The sequence below is a fragment of the Propithecus coquereli genome, unplaced genomic scaffold (genome assembly GCF_000956105.1).
Source record: "Propithecus coquereli isolate 6110/MARCELLA unplaced genomic scaffold, Pcoq_1.0 Scaffold35, whole genome shotgun sequence".
NCBI lineage: Eukaryota > Metazoa > Chordata > Mammalia > Primates > Indriidae > Propithecus > Propithecus coquereli.
In genome coordinates, this window is record NW_012149174.1 from 9,107,928 (window position 1) to 9,109,643 (window position 1,716).

Genomic DNA, 1,716 nt, shown 5'->3' on the forward strand with positions numbered 1-1,716 from the left:
AGACAATAGGAACTTAGGGAAATGGAACTTGATGTTTCCAAACTAACAGACTTCAGTTACAAAGACTTTCTTACCATGATACCTGTATGAAGCATTATGTAATGCACAGTTTGAGTGACATCAGCTGCGTGAATCAAATTGTGATATGGATTTTTGTACTTGCTGTAACCAACTTCTAAAGCTTCTGCAAAGGCAATTAGGCAAGAAACAGGAATCTGTGGAAAAGTAATAATCGTGATTATATTTTGACCAAAAGAGTGGCACTAAATCAACATGAGCATAATGTTTGAGATGGGACATATTAGTAACTCAGATGTGGGCAGCAGTTTCTTTAAGTCAAATGTGGATTGTTCTTAAAAAAACACTTCATTAATATATTAGCCTTCAATCCCAAGAAGGATTGTAACCTACAAGTATTTAACTAAGATAGATGAAATAACAGTCTTACCCATACTAGAGTCTTTAAATGTTTATATCTTCCAAAGAAGGCTAGTTTTTAATAGGGTAAAAACTTCCAATTACAATTCATGAAGTCGTTTTTCTATCTGTAGTACAAGAGGATTAAAATAGAAGACCTCCTTGTACTTTCTAGCTCCAAAAATGCCACGATTCTACATGAAATGCTAAAAGTTACAAGCTGTAGACTGCTCAGAAGTCTGGATCACATCTGTTGCTTGGATGGATCTAAATGAAGTTAATTAGAAGCTTCTTCATTTCAATTTAAGAAAAACTGCCAACAAAGTTTCATTCTGTGTTTCAGGAACATGGGAGATTGATCATATTTCTTTAAGACATAGCTTCTAATCCCTACATGAATGTTCTGTGAATAAATCAGAGTATGTTGGTATCTTGTTGGAGTGAAGCTATATCAGCCTCATGATATCCAGGTGGATCTATAGATATGCCAGTGAGTTCTGCAGAATGGTTCTATCATGTGGTGAACTTATCCCCATAGTTCTGTGACCTGCTAACTACAAACATTCTAAAATGAATTGATTAATGACTCAATCAATTGAAAATTCACTCAATTGAAAATGCTGCATTTTCATTCTTATTCAAACAACCAATTCTAAGAGCATTTCACTTTTGTCCCATGTTGCTGACCTTGAAACGGTTGATAAGATCATATCTGGTAAACAGTTCATAAATCATAAACTTCAGACTATGTTCTCCACTTGCTTCATTTAGGGCAAATACATCAAATGACCATTTATCAATATCCTGTAGAAAAAAGAGTGAATACTTTAGATGGCAATATCATACAGTTCTGTTTCTTTCTATGAAAAAGTATTCAAAAGAACAGGCAGTGTATATTCAGCAGGTCATATTTCAATTTAGCATGTCAAACTACACTTTTACCAGAGTCTGACATGACAGGGCCACTTAGTATCCATGGGTCCACAGCCACGAAAGTGAGGCCATAATGCTTAACATAGCACCAAGATCTTCCCCTTAATCCCAAGTTATTAAACTGATGTAATAAACTTGATAACACTATAACACTGCCCTTATCTTTAATCTCTCTCCAACTTCCCGCCATAAATTATTTTCCCAGCATGGGCTTCCTTTTAAGATAGAATTGCTGGTTATATGGGTGATGGCAGTTGAGGGACAGAGGGAAGATAGCCCCAATTTCTCTTCCTCACTTACCCACCTGCTACATTGCTTGAAATTTCATCAGAGGAGTTTATAATTTGGCTTAAAGTTTTGGTATCT

General features: G+C 35.5%; 1 protein-coding gene across 1 annotated transcript in view; it reads right to left on the bottom strand.

The window, feature by feature from the left end:
- Positions 1-1,716, bottom strand: part of PDE1A (phosphodiesterase 1A, calmodulin-dependent) — a 362,008-nt gene that overhangs the window by 69,381 nt on the left and 290,911 nt on the right. Inside the window, exons 5-6 of the mRNA XM_012651140.1 lie at positions 1,105-1,221; positions 75-215 (exon numbers count right to left, since the gene is read on the bottom strand). Of these exons, the coding sequence (XP_012506594.1) occupies positions 75-215; positions 1,105-1,221 (258 nt within the window). The remainder of the gene's footprint in view (positions 1-74; positions 216-1,104; positions 1,222-1,716) is intronic.